Raw genomic sequence first — 14324 nt, 5'->3', positions numbered from 1 at the left:
GATCTATTTTTTTTCCTCAAAGTTAAACCAAAATGAGAAAGTTTGCTTTCTTTCATTACTGTACAAAATCATGCTTTGCAACTTTCAATTTCAAAAGGAGTCATTCAAAAGATCATACAAAAAGTTAACTCAAAAATGTGCATGAAACACTGGATTAAATCTCTACAAATTATGTTAACATATATATGTGTGTGTAAAATTCTTTGCTTATGTTTATTCAGAAAAGTGAACATTTAAAAATAAACTATACAAACCTTAGCTTGTCCATTATAATCATCATCTAAAATATTTAATGAACTTGAAACAGCAACACCACGGAAAAAATGAGAAGATCGAAGATATCGCTGGAAACTTAGCAACCTTCTTATATTCCTGGCCGACACAGACACTTCAATTTCAGATTGTGCTGAAAAATAATAATAAAAAAACAGTACATCAAGTCAAAACTCCCATTCTGTAAAATAACACAATAACTTTCCTGCCTATCCAATTTACTTCTATAACAAGTTTTTTTTTTTTAAGAATTTATCTCATTAATAATTACTATTCTAAGGAAAAAGTCATTAAACAAATTTTTCCACTGAGTTGGAATGTTGAAATAGTCTACCTGATTATCACTTAAAAAACATACTGAAACTTAAACAGAAGCCAAACTTTGTGCCTCTCAGACCACCTACCTCTAAGTTGCACTTCATTTGGCCTCTAAGTAGCATTATGTACAAAACAGTCAAACCTAGATTTACACTTTCATACTTAGAAAGAAACCAGTTCCTAAGATACATTTGAAACTCTCAAAATTATCTTTTAACTCTGAGAACACTTTTAAAATGTTTTCCTAAAAAAAAAGAAACTATTTACTGAGAGAGAAAAAAGGACCTAGTTAATTTAATTATGATTTCTATATAATTCATATAGAGATGGGAAACAAATTTCCTAAATTTCCCAAAAGTAACATTGTTTCTGGAAGAGAGTATAGAATATTTTACTAATAATAAACACATATGTAAATATTTTAAGCTACTAAAATGTAAACCAATATTATAATTTGAAGTTTATTTCCAAAAGAAAAATAATTTATTTAACAATCAACAAATATTTTGCCTCCAATAAAAGTTCTTCTAGCAAGAACAAATTTTACTTTCCTCTTCATTAAAAAAATCTTCAGTTATATTATAAAAATAGTTTAAGTCATATTCAAAAGGTTTAAACTTAATAATTATGTGATTGATTTGAATACTTGCAGTGTTCTTTCTTAAGTCCTCCCCTTTAAATATTCTTCCTTCTACTTTCCTTCTCAATTCCGTATTATCCATGATTAAAATTTATAGTCTAAATTCCAAAATACTCATGATGCAAAATGCTAGCTATCCACATTCAAAGAAAGAATTGATAAAGCCTAAAATGTAGATCAAAGCATACTATTTTCCTTTTCTTCAGTTTCGTCTTTCACAACATTACTAATACTATCAGATTGTTTGCCATCTTGGAGAGGGAGAAGAGGTAAAGATAGTGAAGAATTTTGAACTCAAAATTTTATTTAAAAAATTAATGTTAAAAACCATATTTAATTTGAAAGAATAAAATACCATTTATATAAAATTTAGTTTAGTTTTCCAATGTCACTCAGATTGCCTGAGAGCCATCAATAGTCATGTGGCTGAGGAAAGATAGTTGCTAAATTAAGCAACATTTAATTAGAAAGGTAAAGCTAGTACTGCTAAAAATCACTTAACATCTGAATGCATTAGTCAACTTTATTATTAGCCATGCTCCTATTTTCACATCCTTAAGGATATCTCCAAATAACCTGATTCTAATATAGTGTCATTTGTACTTAAAGGAAAATATTTCCAATCAGTTGTCAAATCCTCTCAAATCCATCTTCAAGAAATTTCTTGTGTATGTGCCTTTTTATCCTTTGAGACACACCTGGACTATCCCAACAGCCTGCTGGTGGATCTGCCTACCTCAAAAGCTTCAGTCCAATGTCTACACAGGTGTCCAAGTGATTTTCCTACAGTTCAGATCTAAGCATGGGGCTCTCTTTATTCAATAAGCTCCTTAGGCTATCACCTCCAGAAATGGCAAAATGATACAATGAATAGAGCACTTAACCTAGATTTAACTTCAAATCACTAATTAACCCTCATTAATTGTTTGACCAGGGGCCAAATCCTTTCACCTCTCTCAGCCAGTTTCCTTATCAGTCCTCTCTTACCTTACACCTCATCACATACTATATACAAATCCAGTGACACAGGTCTCTTTGCTGCTCCTCCCAACTCTGAAAATTTTTCAAGGGCCGTTTCCCATGTCAAGATTTTTTTTTCCTTTTTCAGCTTGACATCCAGACGAGTCTTTCTTACAGTCCAAGCTAAAATATTACCTTCTACAAGAAGCCTTTTGCAATCCCCTTTATTAATGCCTTCCTTCTATAGAATATCCTATCCTGTTTATATATTGTTTGTACATAGTTGTCTACATACCTTCAAGTTTATCCAACCCTTATTGAACATAAGTTCCTTGTTCTCTTGGTTGTTCTTTTTTTGTTTTTCTTTTTAAGTACCTGACATTTATGAAGAGTTTCATAAGTGTTTATGGACCTGCTATTTATTTATTTATTTATTTATTTATTTTTTGCTGAGGCAATTGGAGTTAAGTGACTTGCCCAGGGGTCACATAGCTGGGAATTTAAGTGTCTGAGGTCACATTTGAACTCAGGTCCTCCTTACTTCAGGGCTGGTGCTCTATCCACTGCCTCACCTAGCTTCCCCAGCTATTTTAATTTTTAAAGAGCTTATGTTTGAAATATGAAGAAATGACTGTAAAATAAAATGAAATGCTGTAACTATCTCAGTCTTGGGCTTCTCAACCACTAAACTAGAATAAATCCCCCAAATGGAGTTGCTCAAAGCTTTTTCCCCTACTCTATCACATCTAAATGAAAAGTAACTATTTCAACTACGAAACTAATTTTATAATCATTAATTTAAAATCACCTGTTTTCCCTATCCCATAAAGAGGAATAAGTTTTGACTACTACATTCAGTGTCAAGAACAAAGTGGATCTGAAATATGCAATTACTAATAAGAAAAGAGTATAGAGTGCTAACAAGATTTTATATGATAGAAAGCTAGAATATGCTAAGGACCCACTATGGAAAAAAGAGGTCAATGGAAACCACTAGTGGTTAAGAAGAAGAAGGAATAGCTTAGTTAGGGAAAATATTAAAGGAAAAATTATCATGAACTTCATGTGACTTTTTAAGTCATATTAACCTGAAAATATCCATGAAAACATATATATATATATATATATATATATATATATATATATATATGTTTTCATGTATTAACAATGTTCAAATGTGATCATGTTTGACAGATTATGATAACATGAATAGGATGTAGGATGAATGTAAAAGGCAACTAACTGGTGCAATAGATAGAGCAATAAGCCTGAAGTTGAGAAGATTTGAGTTAAAAATCAGCCTCAGACACTTACTAGTTGTGTGGCCCTGGGCAAGTCACTTAACCTCTAATTACCTCAGTTTCCTCAACTATTCAATGGAAATAATAATAGTACATATCCATTTGAGTTAATCTAAGGATTAAGTAAATTATAATTTGTAAAGTGCCTAGCATAGTGTCTGGCACATAGTAGGTGCCAAGATTTGGAGTAAAGGTAAATAAAACCGGATGTGACAACAGATTTTACATGAAAAGTAAGGATGAATCAAGATGATCCTGATATTTTGAGCCTAGGTGACTGTGAAAATGGTGTCTAAGTCAAAATAAATAGTAAAAGAAGGACCAAAACAGAGAGAATATGATAAATTCAGTTTTGAGTATATAGCGAGTCTGAAGTGCCAGCAGCATAGAAATGTCCAGCTTTACTGGAGTTCAATCAGGGAAGAAATTGGGGCTAGAGATCATGATTTTTAGAAGCAGTGTGGCATAGTGGATATAGAGTTGGACTTGGCTGGAATCAGGAAAATTTGGGTTCAAATCCTAAGTCAGACACTGTGTGAATCTAAGCAAGTCACTTAACTTTTCTGAGTTTCAAGTTTCCTCATCTGTAAAATGGGGATGATAGCAATTACATATACCTCATAAGATTCAAATGAGGATCAAATGAAATAATATATGTAAAACACTCTATAAACCTTAAAAGTGCTATATAAATGTTAAGATCATGATTCAATCAGCAGAACAAAGTTCAACTGCCAGTTCTGACATTTACTAGCTCTATGACTTCAAGAAAGTCTTTAATTTCTCTGTGCTTCAACTTCTTTAATAAATTGACAAGCACTTACTGAGTATCTTACTAAGAAGTAAGGTATGGTGCTGAGGACTGGGGATACAAACAACAAAAGTGAAAAATAGTTCCTGCCTTCAAGGTTATAGCAATTGTACATACTGTTTTCCTGGTTCTGGTACTTCACTGCTTTATGCCATTTCATAGAAGCATTCCCATGCTTCTCTGCTGACTTAATATCCCATTATTTACCAAATTGGAGTTGTTTAATTCCAGTATACATACTCACATACCAAAATTGGTTTATAGCCACTTTTCAATCAATGAGCACTACTTTGTTACTAGTTCTTTTTTACCTCAACAACTTTCACTGTGAATATTATTTTAAACACAATTTTATAGCTTTCCAGAATGGCTGGGTCAATTCAATTTCACTCATTGGATTACTATCTTTGCACACTCCAACATCATCTATTCATCTTTTGTCATTTTTGACAGTATATACTTATATAAATCAGGTGGTAATGGTTAAGTTAATCATTTTCATTAAGGCCTTTGGAGATTCTTTTATATATCTTGTATATAAATGCACTAAAAGAAAAAAGTGAACCTTTCTGTTGTCAATTTGACAACTGCCTCAACAATCAAGCACAGAATCAATAACCATCATTATTCTTCTTTTTCACTTTTACTCTTTGATTTACTCAAATTACTTTTTGCTAAATAGCTACCCTCCCTCAATTTTCCACTCTTTCTCCTTAACAATTAGTGCTTAAATTTCCATTTATTTCCCAAACCCAGGATCATTTGTTGCCGGTGTTATTAAGATCCTATATTATTGCCAAAGAAGTAACATTACTAATAACATGACTTTCAATTGCATAAATTTTCTTTTAAAACTCAGCTTCTTTCAGACTAAATTCTTTTAAATTATGTTAGTTTTAAATCACATCATTATTAAATAATCCATCCCAACAAGTAAAAATAGTATGCCTGAGTGAACAAATTACCGTTATCTTTCTCAATTCAATAAATACTTGCTGTGTATAAAACACTATTTTTTGAGAAGACAATTAAAAAAAAACAACAACAACAAACCAACAGTTTTGGTCTTCCAGGTACTTAATATTCCACTGGGAATATTTATATATTAATAGTTGTTGTTTGTCCTTCAATCTCAAAGAGTGATCATGACATCAGGGAGGTGATGGTATATGATATGCAAGTGAATCGGATTTCAGTGAGAAAGAGCTGTTCAAGGTCATCTGCCTCACTTTCCCTTCCAGAGCCATCTGGATCCAATGGAAAAATAAAGATCAAAACAACTGGAGATGGCCCTCGGTGCAGTGGGAGACTTCAGCCTTTTTAAGCTAAAGTCTTCTTTTTTTTTTTTTTTTTAATTTAATAGCCTTTTATTTACAGGATATATACATGGGTAACTTTACAGCATTAACAATTGCCAAACCTCTTGTTCCAATTTTTCACCTCTTACCCCCCACCCTCCCTAGATGGCAGGATGACCAGTAGATGTTAAATATATTAAAATATAACTTAGATACACAATAAGTATACATGACCAAAACATTATTTTGCTGTACAAAAAGAATCAGGCTCTGAATTATTGTACAATTAGCTTGTGAAGGAAATCAAAATGCATGTGTGCATAAATATAGGGATTGGGAATTTAATGTAATGGTTTTAGTCATCTCCCAGAGTTATTTTTCTGGGCATAGCTAGTTCAGTTCATTACTGCTCCATTAGAAATGATTTGGTTGATCTCGTTGCTGAGGATGGCCTGATCCATCAGAACTGGTCATCATCTAGTATTGTTGTTGAAGTATATAATGATCTCCTGGTCCTGCTCATTTCACTCAGCATCAGTTAGTTAAGTCTCTCCAGGCCTTTCTGAAATCATCCTGTTGGTCATTTCTTACAGAACAGTAATATTCCATAATTTTCATATACCACAATTTATTCAGCCATTCTCCAACTGATGGACATCCATTCAGTTTCCAGTTTCTAGCCACTACAAAAGGGCTGCCACAAACATTCGTGCACATACAGGTCCCTTTCCCTTCTTTATAATCTCTTTGGGATATAATCCCAGTAGTAACACTGCTGGATCAAAGGGTATGCACAGTTTGATAACTTTTTGAGCATAGTTCCAAACTACTCTCAAAATGGTTGTATTAGTTCACAACTCCACCAACAACGCATCAATGTCCCAGTTTTCCGCATCCCCTCCAACAATCATCATTATTTTTCCTGTCATCTTAGCCAATCTGACAGGTGTGTAGTAGTATCTTAGAGTTGTCTTAATTTGCATTTCTCTGATTAATAATGACTTGGAGCATCTTTTCATATGACTAGAAATAGTTTCAATTTCTTCATCTGAGAATTGTCTGTTCATATCCTTTGACCATTTTCAATTGGAGAATGGCTTGATTTTTATAAATTAGAGTTAATTCTCTATATATTTTGGAAATGAGGCCTTTATCAGAACCTTTGACTGTAAAAATATTTTCCCAGTTTATTGCTTCCCTTCTAATCTTGTCTGCATTAGTTTTGTTTGTACAAAAACTTTTCAGTTTGGTATAATCGAAATTTTCTATTTTGTGATCAGTAATGATCTCTAGTTCTGCTTTGGTCATAAAGACCTTCCCCTTCCACAGGTCTGAGAGGTGTGTTCCTCTAATTTATTAATAATTTCATTCTTTATGCCTAGGTCATGAACCCATTTTGACCTTATCTTGGTGTATGGCGTTAAGTATGGATCAATGCCTAGTTTCTGCCATATTAGTTTCCAATTTTCCCAGCAATTTTTATCAAACAGTAAGTTCTTATCCCAAAAGCTGGGAACTTTGGGTTTGTCAAAGACTAGGTTGCTATATTTGTTGACTGTTTTATCCCTTGAACCTAATCTATTCCACTGATCAACTAATCTATTCCTTAGCCAATACCAAATAGTTTTGGTAACTGCTGCTCTATAATATAATTTTAGATCTGGTACAGCTAAGCCACCTTCATTTGATTTTTTTTTCATTAATTCCCTTGAAATTCTTGACCTTTTGTTTTTCCATATGAACTTTGTTGTTATTTTTTCTAGGTCATTAAAATAGTTTTTTGGGAATCTGATTGGTATAGCGCTAAATAAATAGATTAGTTTAGGTAATATTGTCATCTTTATTATATTTGCTCTGCCTATCCAAGAGCATTTAATATTTTCAATTGGTTAGATCAGACTTAATTTGTGTGAAAAGTGGTCTGTAATTTTGCTCATATAGTTTCTGATTTTCCCTTGGCAGATAGATTCCTAAATATTTTATATTATCAGTAGTTACTTTAAATGGAATTTCTCTTTGTAACTCTGACTGTTGGATTTTGTTAGTGATATATAAGAATGCTGATGACTTATGTGGGTTTATTTTATAACCAGCAACTTTGCTAAAGTTGTGGATTATTTCTAATAACTTTTTAGCAGAATCTCTGGGGTTCTCTAAGTATATCATCATGTCATCGGCAAAGAGTGATAATTTGGCTTCCTCATTGCCTATTCTTATTCCTTTAATCTTTTTCTCAGCTCTTACTGCTATAGCTAGTGTTTCTAATACAATATTAAATAAGTAGCAATAGTGGGCAACCTTGTTTCCTCCAGATCTTATTGGGAATGGTTGCAGTTTGTCTCCATTACATATGATGCTTACTGATGGTTTTAAATAGATGCTGCTGATTATTTTAAGGAAAAGTCCATTTATTCCTATACTCTCAAGTGTTTTTAATAGGAATGGATGTTGGATTTTATCAAATGCTTTTCTGCATCTATTGAGATGATCATATGGTTTTTGTTAATTTGGTTATTAACATGGCCAATTATATTGATAGTTTTCCTAATATTGAACCAGCCCTGCATTCCTGGTATAAATCCTACTTGATCATAGTGAATTATCTTGGAGATGATTTTCTGTAGTCTTTTTGCTAATATCTTATTTAAGATTTTAGCATCAATATTCATTAGGGAGATTGGTCTATAATTTTCTTTCTCTGTTTTCAGCCTACCTGGTTTAGGTATCAGTACCATGTCTGTGTCATAGAAGGAATTTGGTAGGACTCCTTCATTCCCTATTTTATCAAATAATTTATATAGCATTGGGGCCAATTGTTCTTTAAATGTTTGGTAAAATTCACATATAAATCCATCTGGTCCTGGGGATTTTTTCTTAGGGAGTTGTTTAATTGCCTGTTCTATTTCTTTTTCTGAAATGGGACTATTCAAGCAATTTACTTCCTCCTCTGTTAGTCTGGGAAGTTAAGCTAAAGTCTTCAACAAATCTCAGTTTGACTGAGGCTGCCCCCATTCAGTGAAGGCTAAGTAGCAATTGAGGGAGGAAGGGAGGGAAGGAAAGAACCTAAAAAAATAAATGAATGAAACAGAGGGGAAAACCTTCAAGGTTTCTGGCCAAAGCCAAGTCAATCTGGACCCAAACAATGATCAAATGGGCCTTGGCCTAAGGCCTATTAATGGCTAATGAGAATCAGACCCTTACCTACTTCTTAAATGTATATATTAAATGTACATAAAGACAAATAAATAAAGTACAAGATAATTTGATGTGGAAAATAGCACCAACCAAACAGAGAAATCAGTAAAGACTTTCCAAAGGAGAAAGTACCCAAACTGATCCTTCAAGTTAAGAGAAAAAGTGGGGAAAGAGTGCTTTCTAGGTAAGTGGGACCACCTATACAAAGAAAGACTTAAAGGTGAAAGACAGAATACTGAAGAACCATTTTGGCTAAAATTTGGGATTATTTCACTCTTCATTTTGCAGCACCTAACACACAGTAAATATTTAATTTTTTCAATTAACTGATTTTAAAGTAAGCTAGAGTGAGCCTTTAAAAGGCTTTAAATGCCTCATTACTTTTGTTCCAAAGATTCATTATGGCATTAAGTGACACTCAGTTTTCCCAACATTTAATGATAGAACTCAAGTTAAGGCAGGTTGCTACCAAGATGCAAAGATTTTAAATACATGTCCAGTAATAGACAATGATGACCCAAGATCAGCCTAGTCTTAGAAAGGAGTTGTAAATCATCAGAAAATAGAGACCAAGGTTTCCCCCCTCCCCCAAAGTAATTGTTTTTCTTTACCATTTTTTTCTTTAAAGGAATTTATTCATCTAAGACCAACTGTTATATATATCCACTAATCTTTATCAGCTGGCACATACCCACATTAATGAAATCATGGATCATTTTAAGTATAAGTATTATTAATACGAGTTATTCTATTCTAAAATAAGAATTAGGCATGTGATAATAGTAAGCAATTTAATATCCATCTAAGCTTTAGTGAATTAACAATGTGTACTAGGAACATGTCTTAAGACCATAAATTAAAACTCTGGATTCTCAAAAGACAAAACTGCTGAAATATAAGCTTATATAGCTTATGTAGAGACAGTGAAAGACTATGAAAGACTGAGTTTATATACAAAGACAAAAATCAAAGCCTCTACCTTCAAGTGTCAAATGTCAATGAAGGTAACACGCACGTGTGTGTATTAAACATGCACGCCATAAATAATAGATAGCGTGGAAGGCATCATGACATTGTGAGAGTGAAAGAGATAGTCATATAAGCTTTTGAGTCAGGATGATTATTTGGGTGCAAGTATCATCTGATAGAGCCTTATTGTACTTCATCCTCCTTCCCCCAACTCTTTTATGTTTTAGCCAAATTGACATACCAATATGAAACCAAAAGAGGAAAATAAAAGAAGTGGTAGCATACTTGAAGAATTTTAATAAATGAACTGATGGAATTGTAATGCCAGAGAAACTGAGGCAAGATAGAGATTAGAGTTTTTAATAATTTATTTGAAAGGGAGAGATTATACTGGGGGCATGCTGATGTCTAAAGCATCCAGCTCACGCGCACTCGCTCTCTCTCTCTCTCTCTCTCTCACACACACACACACACACACACACACACACACACACACACACACATACACACACACACACTTCAGCTACAGGAGTAGACCAAGGCAGCGGCAGAGTCAGAGCACTGAGAGTGGGAATGGAATACCAATCCAGTTCTGACAGGGTGAGGGGAGGCACTGGACATTCTAAAAAGTTGGGATAAAGAAGAACAATGACAGAATGGGGGGTAGGACCACAAATTCTAACAAACTGGGAGTTAAGCCTGGCATCCCCCTTATCTTGAGTTTACACATAGACAATTTATAAACTTAGAGTTAGTAGCCCTGAGTTATATCAGTCTTAATGAACCAGAGGAGGGGGTTTGCAATTAAGGGGAATGAGACAGAACAATTAAGGAAACTGAGGCAGAACAATTAGGGAAACTGAGTCAGGACAATAAAAGGGATCTGTGGCACAATAGAATGAGCTTTATGGTGTTTTAGAGGGCAAAAAGAAACAACTTTTCTTGGGCTATTTGATCAGCTTATATTTCCATATTCACTATAAGAACATATAAGATCAATAGGAAAAGTAATTGAGGCTTATATGTCAATATCTGATACTACCGGTAAGGTGGCAGAAACTTGATGAACTCAATTAAGATGCCTCAAATGAAATCAGCTTAATACTCTGAAACTGAATTCAGTGCATAGGAAAATAAAGAGAAGATAACAAAAATGTATGCTAAAATGCAATACTCAGTATTAGATAAAAGAAGTCAATGGCTTTTGAGGATACTTTTTTTCAAGACAAATCACTAGATAGAGAACATGGTGAAAACTAACTAAAACATCATTTAAAAATAAAAATGATAAAAAATTTAACTGACAGTAAATAGCTACTATGAGTCACTTCTAAATGAACATGAACAAAATCATTATCGAATTAGAACATAAGCATAAAAGTGAGAATGGCATGCAATTAAAAGTTTTAGCATAACAAGCTACTGAAAAATGAATAAAACAATATACATTGGCACTATTACCATTTTCTAAGTAAGTTTAATTAATGAAAATCAATTATCATCAGGAGACAAAAAAGACCAGAAACCACCTCAGTTATCTAATCTTTGATCTCCTTGATAAATGAAGAGATAAATATGCAAAGGACAATATCATATTTCAAGGTCTTTGTTTTTCAGAGTTGGTGATAGTTATATCTTGAGTTATCTTGACCATGGCTTTTTGTTGCTGAAATTCTTTCTGGTTTCTTGTAGTATTTTTTTCTGTTACCTAGGAACTCCAGGTTTTGGCTATAAAGTTCCTGGAAGTTTTCATTTTGGAATATCTTTCAGCAGGTAACCAGAGAATTCTGTTTCGCCTTCTAACACATCTGGATAGTTTTGTTTCCTGATTTCTTGAATTTTAGTGCCCAGTATACTTTTCTTATTATAATAATAATTATCCCTCCTTGATCTATTTTCCATATCAGTTATATTTGATGAAATCCTGTATCCGTTTTTTTCAGTCTTCTAATATTTCTTGCTATTTCATGGTGCTATTCATTTCTTTGATCCTTAATTTCCAAAGAAACTATTTTTGAGAGGTTTTATACTTCTGCTAAACTAATTTACTTCAACTTCCATGTTTTTCCTCTACAGATATCATTTTGTTTCCAGTTCTTTCTTCTATGAATTATTTCATTTACCAAATCATTTTAACTAAATTTCTTTCTTCATTTTCATAGGAATTCTAGTTGGTTTATGTCCAATTTGTTTTGGAGCCATGGTTCTGAAATCATCTTTTGGACTAGTTTTTTATTTACCTCCTTGTCACCTAAGAGTTCTTTATGATGAAGTTCTTTTTTTTATTTACTAATTTCATCCAACCTTCCTTAATACTTAAGGTTCTGCATACTTCTAGAATGAATGTCTGGGCTTTACTTAGATCTATTTTCTATTATCTTGAATTTGTGGCTGCTTTCTCAGGATACTACATGCTCTATTCTTCAAGTATCTCCAAGAGCAGCTTAAAACTATAAACTCTGAGTTTACTCCAAGCTTTCACATCTAAAGTAAAGTTGCCCTCCTGGTCTGATTTGACTTGGGATTAGGCAAAACTGTGGGGCTTGCTCCTGAGTAGAGCTCCAGTAGACTACTGCTACCATCAGCTGGTCAGAAGGTTTCTACAGGTTTCAGACTAGGATGGGAGCTGAATTGGAGAACTCACCTTGAAGGTCAAAAGACACGGCTGCTAGTTACTTCTGTTTTGGCTCCTTGTCTAGTCCATAGCTTTGGGCTGAGGGCTATTTCTTGCCCTAGACCACCAATCCTTTTTTCAGTCTGTACTGGATCTGTGATACAGCTCTAGAGTACTAGTTACCAACCAGCACCATTTCCTATTTTTCTGAAGTTAATAGACAGGTCTATCCCCACTAGATTTCAGACTTCTTTTGGCTCTAATGCACAGATGCAGACCTTGATTCAATTTCTATGCAGAATATCTAGCTGCTCTTCTGGATAGATCCAATCACCAGTTCCAAAGATCTGTTTCCTTATATTGAGCTTCTCTGAAAAAATGAATTGAGTGTCATTCCCATGCCCCCTCCTCCTCATCCCTCCCATCTCCTTCACCCTCCACCCCTCACCCCCCACCCCACCTTATATTTCTTCATCAGATGATCTTCTGATGCTTTTTCCAGGTCTTTTTGAAGCAGACATTGTAGACATCTACTAGGTGGTAGAAAGAATTCTGGACCTGGAAAAGGAATTCTCCCTGAATTCAAATTCTCCCCCAGAAACCTACTAGTTGTATGACTCTGGACATTCCACCACAGTCCTCACCTATAAAATAGGAATAAAAATAGCTTCTTCTAGGGTTGTTGTAAAAGTGCTTTGCAAATCTTAAAGCACTACAGAAATACTAATTATCAACAATAGTAGTAGTATAGTGTGGTGTTCTCTTCTTTAAAATATAATGGTTCTCTCTGGGAGCAGGTTTCTTGGGGAGGTTTTCTGGAGGCAGCCTTAGTTTCAGTTCAGAGTAATAATCACTCCAAATACAGCCAGCTGATAAAATCCAAACATTTATTTCTTATCTCTTTCCTTGGGCCCGGTTAGCTTTCTTAGAGCCCTATCTCTCTGCTTGGTTCCAAGAGCTCTTGCCGCTAATCTTTTGCCTCTGCCAGCTTCAGCTTCTCTTCTTCCAAATATCTCCAGCCAGCACCAAGGTTTAAGTTGGAATGAATCTGACTCCACCTCCAAGAGTGGGGTTGTGGGCTTCCTCCCAGAGTATCTCTGTGTCTGTCCCAGAGTGCCCTTTGGCCCTGGGAGCTTCTTGCTTATATGAGCTCTCTAAAGGTGTGAAGACAAGCATTGTTTCTATCAGTTCCATTTAGTACCTTGTTTCAAGTTCTGGCCCATAACATCTCCTTGTAAGATCAGATCAATCATACTGAACCGTGCTAAATTAGAAAACTATTGTTTCTATCAATTCTAATGACTTAACAGCTTGTAAGGATTCTAACAGTATAGTTGTAGTGGTCGTAGGTGGTGATGGTAGTGGTATTGTCATCATCATCACTGTTATTGAGATCTGGATTGTAACTATTATATTTTGCTTTTGTTGGTCTCCAGTAAATTTCTTATTAAACATCTTGCTGATTGGTAATTTCTCTGTGCATCGTATCTTTCTTGGCATACAAATCTCAATTTTTAAACCATTTAAGACTGACTTCTACAAATAGATATTTCCTGAAAAGATAGAGCAAGAGCAAATGTACAAACATCCCCCTCCCAAAAAAAAGTCTTGGCCTTTTGATCTCCCTTATGCCACTTGGGAATGGGAATTAAGCCCATAACTAAGGTCAGTGCTTACAGAACATCATTTCCACCAAGTTCAGGTCCAAAGGAGGCACCTCTGCCAAATAGGTCCTTGTTTTAAATTTTGTTGATATGAAAGTTACTCCCAAAGATCACTCCTTGATCAATCCAATGCTACACTAGCTGGAAAATCTAGCCTGCATCCCTGTGGCTTACCTTCTCCAAGAGTCAAGAACTTCTCTGCACTTAAGAGTGGAAAATAATGAACAAAAAGGTTGAAAACTAAGGTTTATTTTTCACAAGGCAAGAAAGCTAACAGCACT

At 34.2% G+C, this 14324-nt stretch overlaps 1 protein-coding gene across 3 annotated transcripts in view; it reads right to left on the bottom strand.

Moving 5' to 3' along the window:
• PDE7A (phosphodiesterase 7A) overlaps nucleotides 1–14324 on the bottom strand; it is a 134371-nt gene that overhangs the window by 29675 nt on the left and 90372 nt on the right. For all 3 annotated transcript variants that reach the window (XM_031946341.1, XM_031946343.1, XM_031946342.1), the window contains one exon: nucleotides 255–406. In XM_031946341.1, the coding sequence (XP_031802201.1) occupies nucleotides 255–406 (152 nt within the window). The remainder of the gene's footprint in view (nucleotides 1–254; nucleotides 407–14324) is intronic.

This window comes from Sarcophilus harrisii, chromosome 1, assembly GCF_902635505.1.
Source record: "Sarcophilus harrisii chromosome 1, mSarHar1.11, whole genome shotgun sequence".
Taxonomy (NCBI): Eukaryota; Metazoa; Chordata; class Mammalia; order Dasyuromorphia; family Dasyuridae; genus Sarcophilus; species Sarcophilus harrisii.
The sequence above is the reverse complement of the archived record's forward strand: the minus strand, read 5'-3'. Positions and strand labels throughout refer to the sequence as shown.